This window comes from Ostrea edulis, chromosome 1, assembly GCF_947568905.1.
Source record: "Ostrea edulis chromosome 1, xbOstEdul1.1, whole genome shotgun sequence".
Taxonomy (NCBI): Eukaryota; Metazoa; Mollusca; class Bivalvia; order Ostreida; family Ostreidae; genus Ostrea; species Ostrea edulis.
In genome coordinates, this window is record NC_079164.1 from 73,783,117 (window position 1) to 73,802,931 (window position 19,815).

General features: G+C 34.5%; 2 protein-coding genes across 2 annotated transcripts in view; both read right to left on the reverse strand.

The window, feature by feature from the left end:
- LOC125682172 (uncharacterized) overlaps positions 1 to 17,956 on the reverse strand; it is a 38,592-nt gene extending 20,636 nt beyond the window's left edge. Inside the window, exon 1 of the mRNA XM_048922592.2 lies at positions 17,881 to 17,956. The gene's annotated coding sequence lies outside the window, so the exon portion shown is untranslated. The remainder of the gene's footprint in view (positions 1 to 17,880) is intronic.
- On the reverse strand, positions 3,261 to 10,031 carry LOC125682160 (uncharacterized). The gene is made up of 5 exons (XM_056160003.1): positions 8,583 to 10,031; positions 7,526 to 7,561; positions 7,406 to 7,438; positions 5,948 to 6,418; positions 3,261 to 4,980 (listed from the first exon to the last, which is right to left on the reverse strand). Exons 4-5 carry the CDS (start codon positions 6,348 to 6,350, stop codon positions 3,818 to 3,820), a joined length of 1,566 nt encoding a protein of 521 aa, XP_056015978.1. The 5' UTR covers positions 6,351 to 6,418; positions 7,406 to 7,438; positions 7,526 to 7,561; positions 8,583 to 10,031; the 3' UTR covers positions 3,261 to 3,817.
- Positions 17,957 to 19,815: the final 1,859 nt, after the last annotated feature.

Here is a 19,815-nt window from a genome sequence, read left to right on the forward strand (position 1 = left end):
CTAGTCAATTTTATTATCAATAAAACAAACTCAAATAAACGTATTGGATATTCCGAGCCGTTTTCTTGTTTTCTTACTTCCAACACAAATCGTTGCATATAAAGAATATACACATTTATTTCTGAAGGTTGCCATAAGAGGGTAACGCCACACATAGAATGCAGTCCATACACAACTCCCCAATGGCAGCACTAGTACAGATCCCTTCCTTGTGTTTTTTAATGTAATAATTATCAACATGTTTATAACAGCAATTATATTATATAGATATAATATATACAATACATTTACGACACTTTTCACAGAGAAATATATAACATACAAAATTTTCAAAGATGTATAGACAAAATCATTTCAAAGAGTTTGTATACTAGTTTTGTTTTTCTTATTTATCTAAAATACATGTCTGAAAATACCCAGATAAATCATTTTTTTATCATTAGAAAAAATCTACGACTAAAGTTACAATTTTTCTTTTATATGTTTCAAATCATTTACAAATGTTTGTTGTTGTAGTTTTTTTTATATACCTTTGAAAAGAAGAATAATACATTCTTTATGTGATATTGTATTTCCTCTGATTTTTCTTGTTTGTTTTCTAATCTACAATACATTTTGTATTTGTATATTTTACAAGCAATGATAGATATCAATAGATTCAAAAAAAGGTTTTATCATTCTTTTCATGATAAAAATCAATTACAATTGTTTTCCACGATACATTGAAATTTACAACTTTTTGAATACCCCATATATGAGCAACATTTTTACATTTCAAAATTAAGTGTTCATTGCTTTCCTGTACATTTTTTGCAATAAATACATAAATTATTTTCTATAATTTTCCACTTCTTCAGCATTTCTCTGTTACACAAAAGGTTATTTAACAATCTGTAATTAAAATCTGATATATATATATATATATCTGTATATATATATATATATATATATATATATATATATATATATATATATATCTGTCGTTAATAGCTATTATATTTTGTTCATAAATAGATTTCCAATCTGTTTTTGAAATTTCAAATTTTTTTTCCATAATAACTTTGATGCAAAGGAGGTTTAAATTTTTCTCGACGTAAAATATTATGTATGGGAATAATGTATATGAACTGATAAATAAACATCATGTTAAAATATGTGATATTACCTAAAAAAAGAGATTGCTAATACATAAAACGTCGTCGATATCTCTAAATGTAATGTTAAAGGCCACAGTAAAATATTTTTTTCCTCTCATGTAAAAATTTTGATGCACCAGATGCGCATTTCGACAAATAATGTCTCTTCAGTGATGCTCAACCGAAATGTTTGAAATCCGAAATAAAAATGAAGTTTTAGAGCTATTATAGCCAAAAACAGCGTGCCAAAAAATGTGGAGTCAAATTCGTCTAAGGATAAGAGCTATGCATGAGGGAGATACTCCTTAATTTTGAAATGAATTTCTAAATTTTATAACAGCAATTAAATATACATCCGTATTGTCAAGCTAGTAACGAAGTACTTAGCTATTGGGCTGTAGAGACCCTCAGGGACTAACAGTCCACCAGCAGAGGCCTCGACCCAGGGGTCATAATGTAAAACTTATACAGTACCAATTTTGATGCACCAGATACGCATTTCGACAAATAATGTCTCTTCAGTGATGCTCAACCGAAATGTTTAAAATCCGAAATAAAAATGAAGTTTTAGAGCTATTATAGCCAAAAACAGCGTGCCAAAAAATGTGGAGTCAAATTCGTCTAAGGATAAGAGCTATGCATGAGGGAGATAATCCTTAATTTTGAAATGAATTTCTAAATTTTATAACAGCAATTAAATATACATCCGTATTGTCAAGCTAGTAACGAAGTACTTAGCTACTGGGCTGTAGAGACCCTCGGGGACTGACAGTCCACCAGCAGAGGCCTCGACCCAGGAGTCATAATGTAAAACTTGTACGATACCAATTTCTACATGGCTACACTGTATATAAAACGGGCATGACAGTTCAGATACGATATTGATGGTACTTGTTTGTGAAATGAAAAAATGTTTATTGCATTGAATTCATTGTTATGAAGGCATATGAGCAGCAATAAAAATGTATTATTATTTCAGACTCTTTTTCTATAGTTTAAAAATTCCTAAGGAAGGGTTTTTCCCCTCAAAACATCCATCAAGAAATAGGACTGTTAATCTTACACAGAAATCTTATAGCAGTTTTGTGGAAACCCAGACGGTATTTGACCCTTGAAAACACCATTATCAATTCTTCCGGTGGTGATGAGGTGGACACCAGCAGGAAAACATGGAGAATGGGCGAGAAAAAATGAAAGCAGAAGAATGGACTTGAGGCCAACTTAGTAAACGTAGATGGTCACAGGATAGAACATACTGAAGGACTCTGCTTCACACCTTATGCGCAGTCCAGTACAAACAAAACTAAGGAAGACATTAAATATCCAGAAGATTCGTGCTGTTATGTTTTGGAATGTTCAGAAGACGAAAGTTGTGATGGACAAATCAGAGCTGCTGTTTTTCAAGTTTCCAGCTCATGGAAAAGGTGAAGATAACGAACAGTGATCAACCTCATAACTTCTCTAAGGAATACAAAATAGAGTTGGGCAATCAAGGACCCCTGGACATAACTGATGTGGGATCAGGTGCCTATATATCTTATCCAGCATGGACTTGGAGTGTGCAAGTGGTTTGGTAGAGGCAAACATCTTTTGTTCGGTGTGAAACATGTACTAAAGCTGGTTGTTTGATACTAGGAGTTAAAAGATTTTCAACAAATGATGCATTTACACTATTTGATACATAAAGCTCTGGCCTAGCACCAGAAATCCTGATCCAAGCATCGTAAAATTCAAACGTTTGTACAGGCATTATTTACCAAGGTTTTGGTCCTACCCCTCAGTTCCCAGAAAACCAGAGACCATGAATTTCGTAAGTGTAATTGTTTGTACCCTTTAGGTGTCTTGTACCAAATTTAATAAAAATTGGTCCTGTACGTATAATCTGAGAAGTATAAAATGTACAAATGTTTTAAACACATGACAGACGGCTGACTGATGAAGTGACATTCAAAAACAGGTCGCATTAAGTGACATGGGTAATTCAGGTAAACTGAAAAGGAGTGTTTAAGAAGGTGTAACAAAGACTGAGTATATTACTAAGCCTGATAGTTCAGTTGGAACATGTAGATCACCTCCACTTTACTAGTTTGTGGGAGGTTCCTGGTTGAAGTTTAACAAAAAAAAAAAAATCACCTCTTTTTATTTTGTTCTAGTATTTTTGTCTGTAATAAATCACATGCAACACATTTCCATTGTTTTTTGAATGAAGCTTTTTCTTTTCATTCATCAATATGCAATACGAATGTATTAATTTGACTAATAAGTCTGATAATCACGAATAGTAAATTCACATATTTTGCAGGAAACATCCAAGCAAACATGATTGATAACACACATGCAAGTTTCAGTCAAAATAGTTCATGAAGTCATTAATGACAGAGTATTTTAATACATTTATTTATGTGTATTTGTAAGTTCACAGTGCATAGACTTTGGTTATCCTATAAGAATTGTTTTGCAATGGATATATAAAAGATTAATACTTCACATGCAAGTTCACAACTAAAGCACAACTCATTTTCAAGCTAGTACAAGTCCTGTACTAATCCGCATCTTGATATAAAGCAAGAGCACTACATGTTTTAAGGGACTTTGATTAAGAAAATTCGGTTACAAGGATTTGAATGTAAGTACACGGCTGTTACAGCACCTATGTATTATAAAATAAATGCTAGGTTCTATCAAAAGTCACTAGGAGTCTCTTCGGGTTTTAAAAATCCCTGAAATGGGTGATCCGATTTTAAAATCAAATTCCTACATCGATCCCTACTTTCAAGAATTTTAACATCTTTTTCCGACAGCTTAACGGAAAATTCCTCTATTGCATCTTCTCGTCTGCAGATGCTGAGAATGGATTCTAATTCACAGAATTTGAGCATCAGGTCGAGGCCATCTCTGGTTTTCGAGACGGATTGAAACAGAGCAATTTGGAATATTTCGTGCGAAATTCGAATACTTTCTTCCTCAGAGTGTAAATACGCAGAGATAGCATCAGCTCCAATTTCTTCGACCTCTTCTCTTTCGAGAGGAGTAGGTAATTCTTGTGCCCATTGCATTAATTCTGTGCCTTTCTGGTGTTTGTTGACAAACAATATGTAAATCAGGATGTAGAATGATTTCGGTTCTTCCATCTTCAGTCTGTCGAAATTGAGCACCAAAACTTTGACAGGATTCTCGGGAAATTTTTTGTCTGTGAAAAACGCATGATTCATTGCAAAGGCCCAAAGAAGGAAGGGATTCCCGACCAATCCCACATTATTTTTAAGTAGAGTTTGTACATTAGAAAAGTCTGTTGTTGAGTACCAGCATTTGGGATGTGACTTGCAGCCTTTCTTAATGGTTTCTTTGAAAATGAGATAAAGTTCAGCAGTTGTTAATTTGTCCATATCGACTCTGTAGTTAAAGTTTCCTAGTACTGTCGAAACACACCTCTCCTTATTTAACTCTTTCAGGACATGACTTTGAACGGACAGCAATAACTTCACTTCGCCTTTTTTAGACGACTGTAGAATGTTGTCTAGCAACCCTTTTATATTCTCCAGTTCCTTTGATGCCAAACATTCGTACAACATTCCCCCAAACATATTATCGCAGCATAGAAGAAGTTTCTCGTCCTGGTTAACTTCTATATCTGTAGAACAGAGACTTTTTTCCCTCCACACAACTTTCCAACCATCTTTGATATATTTCGCTGCAACATATTTCATTGCCATCGATTTGCCAGAGCCTATGACACCATTACAAACAGCTATACCTTCATCTATCAATTTTGCTAAGATTTCGTTCACCTTTTCTGTCAAAACAAGTTCTTCGTCAACCTCACAGTCGGGTTTTAATTGCTTCCCTGAAAAACAAAAATATCGGAGGACGTTACATACCCCTGATAATGAAACTAACATTTACTCAAAACTATTTGATATCGAATACAATACACTTGCACTAGTAAAGCGAACATAACATTATACAGATAGCAAAACCATATTCACGCATGGAATAGGAACATTCTGCAAAATAAAACGACTGAGGAGGTTTGGTGTAACTTCGATACTGTATAGGAAAAGTTCTTACAAAAGGGAAACATGAGCGCAGATATCCACCCTATATATATCCCATATACCCAGAAATTCATAAAAAGGCATCATTACGGAGGACTCCGAGACATGGGCCCAATTGCTTGAACTTCAATTTACACTACATATTGTTGCCATACATGCTCTCTCTCTCTCTCTCTCTCTCTCTCTCTCTCTCAATATACCATATATATATATATATATATATATATATATATATATATATATATATATATATAATTATATGCTATTCTCGGTCCATTGTCACAGTGTTTTCTACACAAGGTAATTTAGTATACTCATAAAAATACTATATTTTTTGTACTCTGTTACCACCACGCCTAATGCTTCAAGAAAGATGAAGATAACGAACAGTGATCAAACTCGTAACTCCTATAAGCAATACAAAATAGAGAGTTGGTCAAACACGGACCCTTGGATATAACAGTGGTGGGATTGGGTGTCTAGAAGGAATAAGTTTTCAGGTAAAAAGTTTTTGATCAATGAAGAATTTGAAAATGGAAAACTTTGGATATAGCAAAATGTATGAATTTTATTTTTTGCACAATGTTAAATCTTTTTACTGTGTCTAAATGACATTGCTTCTGTTTGAAATCAGTATCACATTTGTACCCAAATAAATTTAAGTGCAAGAGATTTAATTGATGACGCAGGAGAATGGCAAATATTATTTCGTATATGTCCTTGTGTGGAGTGTGCGGTATTAAAAATTCAACTTACAAACTATTTTATCTTTCTTTGCCCTCATAGTTTCTTCATCATCTGCAACACAAATTTTACCAAAATGTTCTGCCATTCTTTGGAATGTTTCTGTAATCATCTGCACCTTAATGTCACCATCACACATATCATTCCAAAGACTTCGAATTCTGGCAATATCGTCTTTCAAATCAACATCTGTTTTCAATGGTGGGTTATCCCATCCTCTGGTTGGTTTCTCAATGTTGCAGAGATTTGTTACTATGGTATACACAGTAGAACTGGGTAAAGTTTGAAATTCACCATTTCTTAAACTTTGAAGCTGGTCCTTATCAAGGTCTGCAAATGACTTTTCATACAGAAATCTGATGTCCTGTACTAATTTGTCGATGTTAATATCACATTTGTTAGGTATCTCTTTCATGAAAAGAACAAGAGAGTATAATTTCTTCACTGCCCCTAATTTTTGGACACTTTCTGTTCCTGCTGCATCTGTAGATAAATAAATCTGTTTATGATTTTTCCTTATACATATATATCACAGCTACATTGCAGAATATTCAACAAACTCCTCAAAATTCATATCAAAAATTCTAAATTAGCACCGTAACATTTAGCATACAGACGAAATAGCAGCTGCATGAAAGGTGACGATAACGAACAGTGATCAATCTCATAACTCCTACAAGCAAATCCTACATGTATTTAATATTTCTTACTAAACTAGACATCAATCAATGCCCTATGTACAGTGTACTATCTTAAAACTTAGTAGTCACTGCTGTTTGCTATTGTTATTTATTCTGAGGGATAAATCCCTGAAATTAAAACAACAAAAAATAGAAACAAAAACCTAACTAATAAGACAAGATAAAATTTTGTAGAATATGAAGGAAAGGAGAAAATTTTGGACTGGGCTGAGAATCGAACCCGGGATCCCTGTACTGCTAGACAGGTGCTCTAACCACTGAGCTACCCATGCCAATATTCACCGTTCGTATAGCCCTTTAAACTATTACAACTTATTTACATTAGTCAGGTTTTTTTTTAAAAAAAGCATTAACTCTCCAGAGTTGTTTTTCCACTATTAAACAAGGCAGAAACAATTTGTTTGAAATATTTTTTGAGCAAATTGAAAGTCGTTTACAATATAGGCCTATCTTTTTATTCAGTAACACACCTGCTACCACATTTCTTGATTGATTTTCTTTCACTTCATAATTACTGAGTTTACACTGTTTGCAATGATAAAAAGCTTTATCATGACTGATAACTACTAATACTGAAGGACAAAAGAGAGAAGACCAAATTCAGGGCCATCACCGTGTCCTTACTTTCACCAATCAGCAATATAATTTAATCTTTCCAGCCATAAAATTTTTAATTTCTGGGGTTACAAGTTCCAATCAACTATTTAAAATAATGTAATGAAATAGAAAAAGCAACAAAATATCTTTTGTAGTGCTGGCTATACTGTACCTTTAACATCCCTCTTTCTCTGCTGTGGAGTTCCTGTAAAGTGATATGAAAGTAGTAAGTGTCCTTGCGTTATCATAAAACGAGGTCTTTTAAAATATAAATGTTAAATACACACAGTACCTGTAACTTCAACCTGTGTCAAAGGATCTGTCTCTCCTAAAATATGAATAGTGCTCATTATCAATCAATTCTGGGTACGTCGATATTCACTTGAAAATAAATACGCTTGCCTTTATCATATGATCAATTAATTTTGTATCTTCCAATAGGATATAAGATTCTACAACCTAGAGAAATAAAGTGTACCTTCACGGCACACCATACGCTAAATTGTCAGATTTTATTCATCATAAAACATATCGGTGTGCATGGTACAAAATCATGTCAACCTTGGTATAGCAACTGACTTAACAATATATTTCTAAATTGTTCAAATAACTACAGAAATAACATTTCAAAACATATTTCAGTTTATTATATGTACATTTAGATTTCTTTCAATTGAATTAATTAATTGACAAATACAATTTCACTCTTATCAAATGATATTTGCATGCAATGAATTTCGTAAAACACATGGCTTAGATCATTACTCTCATGGGGCAAACGGAATTAATCTCTAAATTGTGTGATGTGACTGTTAATAAGTCTTTACATTTTAGTAGTACATTGTTCAATGTTGTATATTTATGTTATTATTTTAAGAAACAAAATAATCATTTTTTCTATAGCTAGTTAAATGCATATTTCTAGGTATAGTCATTTCAAAAAAGTTTACTGCATTGCTCTTTTACATCTTCAGGGATTACCTCCCTTAAAATACTTACAATGATCATTTTGAAGAGTTTTCATGACCTGATTTTCAGCTGTAATTCACATGTAATTCACATTTCTCTACAGATGCACCGTGCAACTGACAACTGACAAGTTTGTTGATTTTTTGGGCTCAAATTTAAAAGAGCCGAAAAGAGTTGATATGAAATACATTTACATGGTCATATTAATTTAATTATAGATCACAGTTAAATTGATGTAGGATACTACAACTTTCTACGTAAGATGATCTAACTGACCTAGTTTGATGATTCTAGGCCAAAAACCTGTCCAGTTATGAGTATGACGGGGTTTTGTCATATTTGGTCATATCGTAATTAAAGGTCGCAGTAACGTAACATACTTTGACGAGTAACACCCCCTTTTCCTCTGGCACATCAGCTACCGTCGTTTGATGATTCTAGGCCTCATAGTAATTATATGGAAATGAAAAAACTAATAGACTGAGAGATGGACGGACATGAACGACATATCATATTAATATGTTCTGTCCTAGATAGGCGTATAAACAAAACGCGTGGCGATTATATTAATCTGCACTTGCTGCTGATTTATAGCTCTCTAGTAAACTATTGTATTGGTCTGTCCCAATATATACCCAGAGAGCTACAGATCTACAGCTACGTCTGCACATGCCTTCGAGACGAATAAAACATTTGATGTCTTCAACATCAGGCTAAAATTAGGAATTTCAAAATTGATGCGATTGATTATCCTTTTTTGGTCACTCAAAGAAAACTCTTTTGTACTCACTTTTGAGTTTTGACTATGATGCACTATACATAACTTACTATTAAAGGGACTGTTTCACGATTTTCCCCAAAATTTTCTTTTTCACTTTTGATGATCAAAATCTACTGTCTAATGTGTTTAAAAGAGTTCACATAAAAATTAAGGTTATACACTATCACAGATCCTCATTTTAGAGAGTTTATTTTTTGTTTTGTAAACAAAGATTGTGGTATGTTATTGTTTACGAAATTTTCAAAATAAATGGATATCGATCTAAGTGTATTATAAAATATCTTTCACATTTCAAACATTTTAAAGTGTAAATGTGTCATCTAAAAGTTAAAATTTGTGACTATGCAAAATTAAGATGCTTTATATTACAAAATCAATATTTCACTTGTTTGTTTGTATACATAAAAAGACTCGAGTTTTTGTTTACATAACACAGATTTCAAGCTAAAACATTGCTTTTATTCTTGTATTCAGAAGGTCAACATTTTGGCTGTCAATATTGAATGAGTTATATTTTTAATGTTTACCGTCAAAAATGAAAAATATTTTTATCAAAAATTGTGAACCAGTCCCTTTAAAGTAACAACGGTTGAATTATAGTAACATCAAACGCATACAAAAGAGGATACTAATCTGATATCATTTTAGGTTCTAACTGTTTTTGTGACGAGTTTCGATGTTTTAAATTATCCAGTCGTATAATAAAATAAAACATGTCTCTAAATCACTTTCAACTAGGTCTTGTCAGTGATCAACAAAACCCAAACTTGTTGCCCAAATCCGCGAATATACATGCATATTTGTTTATTGTGGGGGTGGGTGGGGGGCTTTATACTGTTACTTCATGTTTGTTTCCACAAATGTGAATATCTTGATGGATAAGTGCAAGTTTGCTTTTTCATTTGAAATGTTTCCAGCATTCACCTGGATATCTATGGTGAGAGATTCATTTTACTTTAAGGAAGTACAAAGAGTAAAGCATATATACATGACTATATTTTACCTATAATTCAAAATGTATTGACTCAGTAAATGAATTCAATGAAAGTGCATACTTAACCGGTAAAATCAATTCTTTAAGTTACCTTCCATTTCCTGTTCCTCTTGGTTTCCCCTTGACCTACATGTATTTATGATATCTAGAATAGAAATCAAACAATATATTTCCACAAAGCTTTTACTACATTCAAAACATTCTCTGTTTTATCAATAAAAATCTTCATAGCAAATGTTTGTCATCTTAGTTATTTAAAATACACTTAATCAATATGCTGATGCTAATGACATTCACATGAGGACTTTTTAAAATTGAATAGCAATTATGAATTACATGTCCACCACCCACATGGTGTCTAAGATTCTATATATTTACATTTACCTTTGATAAATCTTCATACATTTTAGTTATATAGCCTTTAATTTTGATCATGAATGTGTTGAATTTTGAACAATGTGCATATGAATCTTGACAAATAAAATACGTCTATTTTATAGGATTGGAATTCCAATAGAATTAAATATAGAATGCAAATATAAGAAATAAATTTCAACTTTGAAAATACATGATGGTATGAATTGCTAGCACACTGAGTAACTGTACTAGAGTTTGAAATTTCAAGTACGAAGAAATGTCCATTTTTGTATATATTTCCCTCTCTACAAATATTGAGCAGCTTCATGGATATGATTCAAATTGCTACTATCCACAGACACGTCACCAGTAGAAATAATATTCTTATTCATAAAGTCAATCTGTGTTTTTAAAATACAAGAGCCCATGTACAGGCCTTATCGATCTTCTGAACATAAGTTTGAAGTATCACTAGCCCCATGAGCTGCAAAATCCATAATAATTTTCCTGTTTTGCATAAATAAGCTAACTTCAAATATTCAGCAGCACATAAAACAAGATGTCTTGTAATGTTGGTAATAGGTTACTTGCTCCATCAAAATGAAAAAGGTAAAGCTAACGAATAGAGATCAATCTTATAACGCCTATAACGAATACAAAATTAAGAGTTAGGCAAACACGGACCCCTGTATATATCAAAGATGGGATCATATGATTAGGAGGAGTAAACATCTCCTGCCGACCGGTCACACCCGCCATGAGCGGGAAAATGGAGTAATCAGTAGTCAAAACCAGCGTATAAAGAACAACCTAACGATAGATATGAAACATGTCAAACAGCAACTATCTATTAGTTTTTATATAGTGTCAATAGCTTTAAAGAAAATGTTATTTAAACATTTTACACATACTATCTACCAAGTTTGGCTCCAACCTGGAGTCATAGCCTCAACAATTCACAATTCTATTAGAGGTCTTCCTGCTCTACATCACTATGCATTTAGTTTATTTTAAGAGATGTGTAGTAGTGAAGATTATTTGAAAATTAATCCAGTTTGGCAGTTTATGTCTAGCCCCTAACGCCCGTGGGGTCCAGTAGCCCTGGAAGTTACTATTTATGTCCCCTTGTTCCAAAGATGCTTCATGCTAAATTTGTAAAGAATTCGAATGATAGTTATCAATCAGAAGTTAAAAGTTCAAAATTGTTAATAAACGACGATAGACTCTAATCAATAGCGATAGGTCACCTGAGTGACTCAGGTGACCTAAAACACAGAAATGAAGAAGTGACATTTTCTGTCAAGAAATAGCAGCAGACAATATAGTGCTTTATCTCTGACATCATTTTACAGGAAGTGAAATGTTGGGTAAATGGAATCATGGTACTGTAATAATAACATCACATTTGACCTGAAGTTTTGTAGTTTTGAGGGGCCAAGTTAGGTCCGAACCATGTTATAGTCCTTTTTAAAACTTTTAGAGATTCAAAGGTGTACTTTTGACATCTGTATCTTTTTCATGAGAGAACTTAGGATAAGCCCCCCCCCCCTACCCATAATGAGACGTCATCACGGAAAAAATGTATGTCATTATTAAGTAAAGCAAATTTATCTTTAGATGACAATCAATATTTAATATACAACATACTTAAAGCTTCCGGTAAGGTCACATAGTTAATTAAAATTTGAATTTCTTCATGTTCTGGCCAAAAATTGACAAATTTGTAGCATATGTTGCTTCAGAAAATAAAGATCACAATCTTGCTCACAATGTACCATTAAACTTGAGTATTTCGCACACCAGTATCAACTCTGGTACACAAAAAATGGGACATATGCAGATGTGTGCTTCATGTTCTCCAAAGCTTTCAAAATGACATGCCATTTTCATCTAAAACTCTTTTGTAAAAAAAAAAATCTCTGACAATCCTGTGGCTCCCATGTAGGAGTTATGAGATTAATCACTGTTCGTTGTCTTCACCTTTCATACATTCATGATCGTGAGTGATTATATAATTTCTTCTATTTCAGGTATCATCTTGAAATAAGTTTTGCAAGGTTTTATGGCTTTAAATTCTGTTTGTAAATTAATGTGAAAAATGAGGGGGAGGGGGTAGCCACATGGGGCCCCTATCCTACTGTGTCCTTTGACAATAGTAAATGATTTTCGGTTATTTCAAAATTGAAAGACTTAAATAAATTGACAAGATAAGACCATGACGTATCATTAACATTTCTTATGTTACATGGAATGACACTTGCAAGTAAATTGAAAATATTGCAATAACTATGTTACGTTTGTCAATCCAGTCTCCAACACCAAGCATGTTCCTCTTGTACAATATAGACACTGCCACAGCGACTATAACCAGAAGCACCAATAATATTATAATGACTGGGACAACTGGTGAACTGTCATCATCCCTGAAAAATTAGAGATGATCATGGCTATTAATGACATCGTTGCGGAAGAAATCAAATTCGATTTGTTTCATATTTTTCACATCTGTGAGGAATTACCTTCAGATGACTATTTTGACAAGCCATTATGTTCGTTTTCATAGACATTTTCAGAGTCTATGAGTAAGATATTTTAAACAAATACCCTTAACAAATCCTTTACAAATAAAGTGCACCACCACAGCACATGATGTGCCTGTCAGACGTTTATTCATCATAAACAGACGAGTGTGCATGTGGCAAAATAATGTCAATCTTGGTACAACAGACTTATCTCTAGAATTGTTCAAATAACTACAGAAATGATATTTCAAAACTTATTTTTTGTTTTATTATATGCATCTAGATTTCTTTCACATGGTATGAATAACTTAACAATTTTGGGTCATACAAATAGATCGATAGATAGACAGATACACAAGGACATCACATGTTCCGTCTTAGACGGGCATATAAAATCTGCATGATTTTGGAGTTAGCTATAGTTGACAGAACTCGGAGACGGTACGTACCGAGAGAGCAGCGTTTCCGTCCCCACCTTGGTCATTGTAGTGGAAGAATCTGTTGATTGTGCAATGCTGTAAAATTCGAGAAGGTTTCAAATATGTAATTTCTAACATGCAATAAATTACTAATTAGCCTGTATTCTATCTATGAAATAAATGAAGACTAGCATATTTTGATTTTACCATGAGAACGCCTATAACAAGCTAGCAACTAGAATTTGCTCATTTTTCAGATTGACAGAACTTTGATTTCAATTGTAAGACGCCTTCAAAATGGTTGGCTCATCACTCTCTCTCTCATAAATTCATGTAACACATATGCATCATACCTTCCATTGTTGAATATATTGTCATAGCACACCGGATCTACAAGGACAAAACACACGTGTGATTTCAATACTGTGGTTAAGATTATAATTCCAATAAAATTATTGTTTAGATGTTAATTATAAGGTATGCTGCAATACTTACATATGTACACCTAATGTTAATTATAAGGTATGCTGCAATACTTAGATCTGTACACCTAATGTTAATTATAAGGTATGCTGCAATACTTACATCTGTACACCTCGTTAGACACGTATTGTGATGTCGGACATCCCGGGAAGAGGGTACAGTTCTCCCATTTAAATCGTTTACGGGACGTCAGGATTGGACAATGACCTATAATATCAATGAAAGACTAGACATTTATCAAATATGATGATTGGACATGGATAATATCAATAAAATCTAAGTCGTTTACTGGATTGTACGATGATTGGACAATGACCTATAATATCAATAAAATCTAAGTCGATTATTGGACACCTGAGCCACCTCGGTCCTACCTATTGTCATCAATCTGTAAGCCCATGAAAAATGTCGACCCCATATTGTGGCCTCAACCTAGTCCCAATGGATCACAACATAACTGAAATGAATTCACCTGTGGACATCATGATCTTACTGTTCTGGATAAGACCAAAGTCACAATGTCATTGATCACGGTATATGAAGACCTTGTCAGAATATGAAAGCTCAGGATATATCAAATAGGTAAGATCTGTATCAAAAGTTAGTCAAACATCCAGGTCAATGTCACGAAGTCAACCTTCACAAAATAAATAGGGTCTTGCCATAGAGAACATTAAACAGTTCAGGAGATACAGGGCAGGGATTTTTTTAAAAAGTAGGTCAAACTTCAAGGTCAAAAGATCAAACACTAAATGTGTACAAGGTCTTGTCACGAAGAATCTATATACTAAATATGAATGTCCCATCTAAAACAGTTCCGAATATATTTAATAGGTTATGTTTTCCTAAAAGTAGGTCAAACTCCGAGTTCAAAGTCACAACTCACAAGGTCAGAGATCATGATATGAAATAAAAGGTCTTGTCATTTACACAATAAAATGATTTATTCGTTGTTTCATCGGGTGATGAAGGTAGTTTCATGTAGCATTGCAGAAAAAATTCATAACCCGATGCGGGTTTTGTATTTTTTTCTGCAATGATTACTACCTTCATCACCCGATGAAACAACAAAGAAAGACATTTTATTGTTTATAGTTATATCTTTATGCATTATTTTAAAATATAAACTAGATTTAAGTACTTAAAATAAATATCATATGATTGACCCATTCGTTATAATAAACGGAACATCCAATGCACCCTTTGACCTAGATGACGCTCCATATTTGGTCATGATTACAAGGACAGGTTCTACTAAAAACGGGATCGAACTAGTTTAAAAGAAACATACATTCATTGTTGCAGATGAAAGCAATGCCAATTTCAAAAGAAGTATAAAAGAAAAAAAGATTCAATGAATGTAAATATAAGAAATATACATGTATATATACATACATGTACAATATATGAAGATCGACTTGAAATAATTCAGGACATATTGTATTTAATCACTGTATCCAATAAACGACCCAACTTCTATCTGCATATGAAATAATAAATAATTTGAAAAACAACACAGAGAAATCTAGACTCATACTTCATATTCGTTTTTGTTTGTTGTGATGATGACTGACTTCACTCTTACGTACACTACAGGGTGGATAATATCAGCATAATAAGTTATAGTGTCCAGGTAATATTTCTGACCAGGTTTCTGATCACTTACAACCATTCAACATGCTTCACATGCTACCTACTTACTCTGAAGACGTACATGAAATGGGATTAGGCAGACGTAAAATGATAAATAAACAAGAGATGTTTGTAAAACACAGATGCCCCCATGATGCAAAATTGAAAAGGGTTATACACACACATTATTTAATTGATAGTAGTATCATCAATTCAAAATATTGAGCAGACAGACAATATCTTCCTATGTCAAGACTGAATTGACCATGTGACCTAAAATCAATAGGGGTCATCTACTCCTTATGCTGTACCAGTGTACTAAGTTTCGTGTCAATCAAGCAAATAATTCTTAAAATATAGGAGACAATATATTACTATGTCCAGTTCAACAATTGACTTTTTACCTCAAAATCAGTATGGGTCATCTTCTCCTGAAGATCTCTCAGTGCACTAAGTTTGATGTCTGTCAAGCAAAAGAGTTATCAAGATATTGAGTGGACAGTGTATCATTATGTCCAGTTTGACCCTTGACCTTTGACCATGTGACCTCAAAATCAATAGGAGTCATCTTCTCCTGAATATACACTACTGTACTAAGTTTGATGTCTGTCAAACAAAGGGTTCTCAAGATATTGAACGGACAGTATATTCCTATGTCCAGTTTGACCCCTGACCTTTGACCATGTGATCTCAAAATCAATACGGGTCATCTTCTCCTGAAGATGTACCAGTGTACTAAGTTTGATGTCTGTCAAGCAAAGGGTTCTCAAGATATTGAACGGACATTATATTCCTATGTCCAGTTTGACCCCTGACCTTTGACCATGTGACCTCAAAATCAATAGAGGTCATCTTCTCCTGAAGATGTACCAGTGTACCAAGTTTGATGTCTGTCAAGCAAAGGGTTCTCAAGATATTGAGCGGAGAGTATATTCCAATGTCCAGTTTGACCCTTGCCCTTTGACCACGTGACCTCAAAATCAATAGGGATCATCATCTCCTGAAGATGTACCAGTGTACCAAGTTTGATGTCTGTCAAGCAAAGGGTTATCAAGATATTGAATGGTCAGTATATTCCTATGCCCAGTTTGACCCTTGACCTTTGACCATATGACCTCAAAATCGATAGGGGTCATCTACTTCTTAGGATGTACCAGTGTGCCAAGTTTGACGTCTTTCAAGCAAAGGGTTCTCAAGTTATTGAGCGGACATTATATTCCTATGTCCAGACTAGATTGACCCTTGACCTTTTGACATGAAAAACAATAGAGGTCCTCTTCTACTCATAACCAACCCACATATAAAATATCATTATCATCAAGTGAATGGTTTTCAAGATATTGAGCGGACAATATCTGTTCTACCGACCGACCGACAGGTGCAAACCAATATGCCCCTCTTCTTTGAGGGAAGGGGGGGGGGGGCATAATCAGGCAAACTTGCTGTTATGAGCCTATATATTCACTTCGTCTAGAACTATGGAAATATACAAATATTTCGGCTCGGCAAAATATACATGTATGATAGGGGTGCAAAATCTTAATTTGGCTTTTATTGTAAATAATAGTAGAATAACCCATGAATTACATGCGAGTGGTCATTAGAGTGGGAGGAAAGCGGAGTGTCCAGAACCCCCCCCCCCCCACCCCCAAAGTGTTCCGGCGTGAGGCATCGCAGTTCATACCCTCAGTGAAACTATTTCTTAAATAAAACGCTTATAAAACTTACTATTCGTCGAGAGCCTGTGTGATAACCTTACATTTCTACCTCAGGCACGTGAAGTATGGACGCTACTACTCTCCCCCCTTTCTGATTTTTGTTCGGCGATAATTTCTCCGAAATGTGTTCATTAATTGTCAATCCCATTCCAATTTCGATATTTGTAATCGTTTCACACTTTTTATAAGCTTTAGAGATTGGCTTTCTACCGGTACATAAAATGCAGGTGTTATTTATACCAGTAGAAAGCCAATCTCTATTAAGCTTACAAAAAGTGTGACATGATTATATCCATCGAAATTTGAATGGGATAAACAGGGAATCAAGACAATTATCACCGCCAAACAAAAATTTAGAGGGTGGGGTAGTAGTGACCATACTTCCGGTGCGAGTGTACTACACAGCTTATTCTGCCTCAAATATAGTCTCTTAAAATTCAATTTCTCTGTAATCCATTTCATTATTTAATAATGTTTTTTACAATCACTTACTTAGTTAGGCCTGTCGTTCGGTGAGAAACAGGCCATCTACGACACTGTCCTCCAGCGAACACAGTTTGTACGACATTCAAAAACAATGAATGTAGCTTGTTTTAAAAATGAAGAATATATCACAATTTTGGTGCATATGATTAGATCTGAAGTATGGCAAGAATCAATCCTTTTAAAGAGTTTTTTTAATCACTGTAAGTCATGTACGAGTCACTGTCAAACACATAAAAGTGAGATAGAGATATAACAGATATATAAATCAATATAAATGTGTGCGCACCTTCACCAATTCTTGTCCTCTCGATACATATTTGTCGTAAAACACCCCTTGAGTCCTGGAGACAATGGTAGGAGTATGTAGAATTACAACCCGTCAATTGTGAGGCCCGGATCTCCCAATCTTCTTTACTGTTCGGACATTCAGTGACCTTCTCCCCCATGATGTCTGCAATTTAAACAAAGCAAATCTCCAGATACCTGTCTCTGCAAGTCACATACCAGTCTCTCTCTGCCCCCCCCCCCCCATTCTGCCTGTCTCTGTCCCCTCTCTATCTCTGTCTCTCTCTCTGTCTGCCCCCCCCCCCTCTCCCCCCCTCTCTGTGTCCGTCTCTCTCTGTCTCTTTCTCTAACATCTATATATGCTCCCGCTTGGCTGTGGTACACCGGTGTACGTTGAATTCCTTTATGCAAAATGTAGATACTGTCTTGAAAATAGAATACATTTGGATCTAATTCACATGCAACCCAAACAGGATATAAGGACTAAGGAGCATTGTATACATAAGAAAAGAAACACAAATTACATACTTTATAAACTTAGACATAGTGACATACTTGAATATGTCTTAAATCTATCGACAAGGACAAGTAAGTTAGAAGTGGAGAAGTGGAACCCTTAACAATTTTTTCACTAACTTCAATTTAAGGGCGATTCCGGACCACTTAAAAAACTGAAAACTCGCACACATCTAATGGCAAATCTTGTCTAATCTCAATAGATCCACTGTAACAAAAGAAAATCTAAGAAAAAATGTTCTATCTAGCATATCCGCCCCCGCCCCCTTGGATCGTTCACTCCCACGCATGACATTGAAAAACGTAGACCACATGGCTTAAACAGGATGATGCATCTGATGGTGTATTTTCGACCGATATATTTCGGACTGTCAAAAATGTAGTAAATTCTCACCAACAGCCCAAAACGCATCATGTGTCTCTGTGTTCATGAACCGAGGCACTGCCTGACCCAAATTGTTTATAATGACGCACCCTAACAATTCCACAGCGTGCTAAGTACTATGTATGTGTATACATATAGAATAGCAATACAAACCCTACTCCACACGACCTAGATTACACATGCGCTATAACCAGCTAAACTATACGTTATTTCTGATGTGAATATGTGTATTGGCATACTGATCATACCCAAGTTTTGGTTGTGAACAGGTTTTGCCACCGGCACCTGAAGTATGGTGGATAGTATGTATACAAATATTTTAAGGACACACCGCCTCCCCCTACCCAATGAAAAAATAAATATAGAACCAATAATTCAGCCAAAATATGTAATTTCCTTGCCGATCATTCCTAAATAGCCAGTTTCTACTTTTATACGCTTTTGAGATGACCACTTGTGTGAAAGTTATCTCAAAAGTGGTCATCTCAAAAGCTTAAATAAAAAGTAGAAACTGACTATGCAGACCGACTTATGAAGGTGATGGGCGGTGAATTCACATATTTGGGATATAATATAAGTTCTAAATTTATGTTTTTCATAGGATAGAAGGAGGGGTTATGTACATGAGATCTATACACAACATCTATTATCCACACTCCAGGTTCCTGTGGTTTTATTTTACCTTGTTTCTGGCGCGATTGTCTGGCGCATTATAGGCCTACACATAATTTATGAACGACAAGTTACGCGGAGTTATTTAGAGTACTTACGTGATGATGTACGGACTGTGGTATAATCCGATCCGCAAGAAACGACACACACACTGCACACATGTAAAAAGTATCGCCCCTTTTTTACAGTAGGAGAAGCTCTGGGATTAAATGGGTAAAATCCGACCAACCAATTCAAAATCTACCGAAGCACATACATGCAGTTAATCTTGAAAAGTATGAGTAAGATGTTAGAAACTATATACATTTGAGCAAGCACCTGCCTTTAGGGGCAATAGCTGTGCCAGTGATGTTAACCATATTT

What these genes read in the sequence shown, in the direction of transcription:
- LOC125682160 (XM_056160003.1), bottom strand. Translation starts at nt 6,350, where the DNA reads ATGAAAGAGATACCTAACAAATGTGATATTAACATCGACAAATTAGTA. An exon ending in AAAGAAAGATAAAATAGTTT is followed by an intron (nt 4,981 to 5,947) that starts GTAAGTTGAATT and finishes TTTGTTTTTCAG; the next exon opens with GGAAGCAATTAAAACCCGAC.